We start from the raw sequence: 3,159 nt of genomic DNA, 5'->3' as shown, positions 1-3,159 counted from the left end.
CATCACATAATCTTTAGATTTAAAATACAACATCTGGAACAACACACACACACACACACAGACACAGACACACATCAAGAAAAGACCAACTAACTCAATATATATACAATATAACATCATCTACATATATCACAACACTTCCAACATTCAAACCTTATTTCATATTACTATAATAATAATCCTTGGGTATTTATGTCTTATATCCCATCATTTCTGTTTGTTGTTTTTGTCTTTTGTGTTCTAGTTTAAGTGTTTTCTCTGCATGAATGTGTCCCATCCCTTGTTTTAAAGCCAGTGTATACCAGGCTGTTTTAAAGCCAGTGTATACCAGGCTGTATTAAAGCCAGTGTATATACAGGCTGTATTAAAGCCAGTGTATACCAGGCTGTATTAAAGCCAATGATGAAATGATCATCTATGCATATTAAGTGTGTGTGTGAGCTGGAAGCTGAGCTCTTCTCCGTGTCCTCAGGTTCACAGCGACTACAGCAGCACAGAGCATCAGCAGCAGGACACTGAGCACTGAGCATCGCACTTTGAAGAAGGTGGAGTAAATCCCAAAGGGCTCCATGTACACTAACACAGTCCTCTCTGTTGACACACACTGTTCACCATCAAATGTATAAACTACACACCAGTACTCCCCTGCGTCTCCCACTGAGATATTAGAGATAACCAGGCTCCCATATCTTTTGTACCAGCTCACCCTGCTCATGCTTACATTAAAGATTCTTCCATCTATTCGGTGTGACTTGATAAACCAAACATGCCCCCTACCCTCTGCCCTATCTGTGCATGTGAGAGTGATGTCTTCTCCCACTGAGTAGAGCTCTACAGCAGGGGGGGCAAATTTGGGGCACACAAACAGACGATACTGTTGATATCTCCAAGAGGCTTTACAGGAGTACCAACCTGAGTGATGTAACTTTAGAGATGAAAACACCAGAGAGTATTTTTGGTCTACTGAAGAAACAGTCTGCTTTAGTTGTCCTAGGTCGGTGGAGGTCCAACGTGGGGGCTGTTCATCAGTGGAGTCAGCGATAGTGCACGGCAACACAACAGTCTCTCCCACTGAGCCGTAGATCATCTCAAACTGTAGTCTCAACCATACAGTGTGACTGCTAACACACTGCTGTTGGTTCATCACCAGACAGGTGTACCATGTAAAGTCTGTTGCTGTGACGTTGGAAACATGAAGAGCTGATGTGTCTGTCACCACTTGGTATCTTCCTCTAACATTGTCCATCACTGATGTCGTCTTGTCCCCAAAAACTCTGCTCAATGTAAGTTGCTCATATCTATAGTCCCGTTTGAGCCACTGGATATCCAGATTATCAGCTGCTCCCTCACATGGCACGTCCACTGTTTCTCCAAGTCTCACTCTGATATCTCTCCCATATCTCTCGTCTATTGAAGTACAAACAGTAATAGTAAAGTTGTTTTCATGCGTCACGTTGCCCTCAGTCCAACACTCCTCTCGGTACCGGCCGTAGTCTGAATGGGTCAGGTTGAGGATGGTGTAAGAAGAAGTATCCGCTGTCCTGACAAGTCGTTGTTTCAGGTATTCAGGTACTGAGGGGTTGTTGGACCAGAGGTCAGAGCTGTTGGACCAGAGGTCAGAGCTGTTGGACCAGAGGTCAGAGCTGTTGGACCAGAGGTCAGAGCTGTTGGACCAGAGGTCAGAGGTGTTCCACAGGACAAGCTTCTCCTCACCAACAGATCTGGAGATCAGGCAGGAGTTGGTGTTCTCGGGGAGGTTGAAGGTGTAAGAGTCTCCTTCCTGTTTGACGATGACCTGTTCTTGTGCATGGATGTTGTTGATGAGAGCAAACAGCAGGAAGGAGAGCTCTGTGACTGCAGCCATTCTGCTCCGAGGTGGACAAACACTGACACCACTCAGCTCATATACACTCTACACCAACCCTCATCAGCTGCTGTTCTTTATCTGTAACAAACATGACTTCTTTATCTCAGCATCAGAGGAGGGGTGTGTGTGTTTGTGTGTCTGTGTGTGTGTGTGTCAGGTCATTTTATTATATTTTATTCAAATTATATTGATAGTTTTTATGAGAAGAGAGGGCCAGGGCAAAGCACATTTCATTGCACTCTCTCTGTACTTTGTACTTTTAAATGCACATGACAATACACTTGATCTTGAAGTTATTATGGTCTGTTTCTGCCCGTTGACTCATGAAAGGAGCGCTCTAGATTTTGGGGGACTGGCCCGGAGCCGGAGACTCTTCTGCTTGAGGCTGCTGCATGTCATGGTGAGTGCTGATTGGCTGATACTCGTCTAACATAATTTTCTATAAAAGTGAAGGTTTTCTGATATATAAATATAACAAAACAAAAACAGAGCAATTCATGGGTTTAAGGGTGTTTTTTGTAGCTATTCTTGAGTTTGTGTGTCTGTATGTGTGTGTATATAACATGTGTGTATATGTGTGTGTATCAGTTACTTTACATGAACGATGAGTTGTACTGAGAGTTCTAGAACACTGATAATATCACCATAGCAACTAAACTAATTTTACGAAAACATGACTTCTTTATCCCATCATCAGAGGAAACTTTGCAGCATCAGCTCTCTATCCAGTAATCAATGTCCTCTACATGACTCTAAAACCACAGAGGCTGACGTGTCTTCAAAACTTATTCAGAGATAAGAGAGGAGGGGCGTGTGTGTCTCTCCACATCCGTGAAATTCCATTCACCAAACCCACCAGACTCCATGTAAATAATCAGGACTTTTATCATCGTAAAACACACTTCATTCAACAACAATCACCACCCTGGTTTGGTTGTAATAAACCCTTACTTCACCTATTTACATGTGGAAATATGCTGGCTCTATACACGCTGGATGGCTAACAATTTTCTTCAGTTAAATGATAACAAAACTGAAGTTATTGTCTTTGGCCCCTCAAAATCCAAAACTGCCATCCCTGCCGTATTTGGTCCCCTTGCCCCCCCCCCTATGTTAAACCCCATGCATGTAACCTGGGTGTTATTTTAGACTCCCATCTTAACCTGGAGAAACAAATGTTGTAAAGACCAGTTTTTACCAATTAAGAATAATTTCCAAACTCAAGTCTGTTCTGTCATACAATGATCTGGAAAAAGTCCTCCATGCCTTCATAACCTCCCGCCTAGACTATT

At 43.0% G+C, this 3,159-nt stretch overlaps 1 protein-coding gene across 1 annotated transcript; it reads right to left on the bottom strand.

Annotated features, from left to right (window-relative positions):
• Positions 1 to 423: 423 nt before the first annotated feature.
• Positions 424 to 1,868, bottom strand: LOC120543808. Its single transcript, XM_039777073.1, has 2 exons — positions 1,674 to 1,868; positions 424 to 1,589 (listed from the first exon to the last, which is right to left on the bottom strand). The coding sequence occupies exons 1-2, from the start codon at positions 1,862 to 1,864 to the stop codon at positions 425 to 427; spliced, it is 1,356 nt and encodes a 451-aa protein (XP_039633007.1). The 5' UTR covers positions 1,865 to 1,868; the 3' UTR covers position 424.
• Positions 1,869 to 3,159: the final 1,291 nt, after the last annotated feature.

This window comes from Perca fluviatilis, chromosome 2, assembly GCF_010015445.1.
Source record: "Perca fluviatilis chromosome 2, GENO_Pfluv_1.0, whole genome shotgun sequence".
Classification (NCBI taxonomy): Eukaryota; Metazoa; Chordata; class Actinopteri; order Perciformes; family Percidae; genus Perca; species Perca fluviatilis.
Note: the sequence above shows the minus strand (reverse complement) of the source record. Positions and strands in the feature narration are given on the sequence as shown.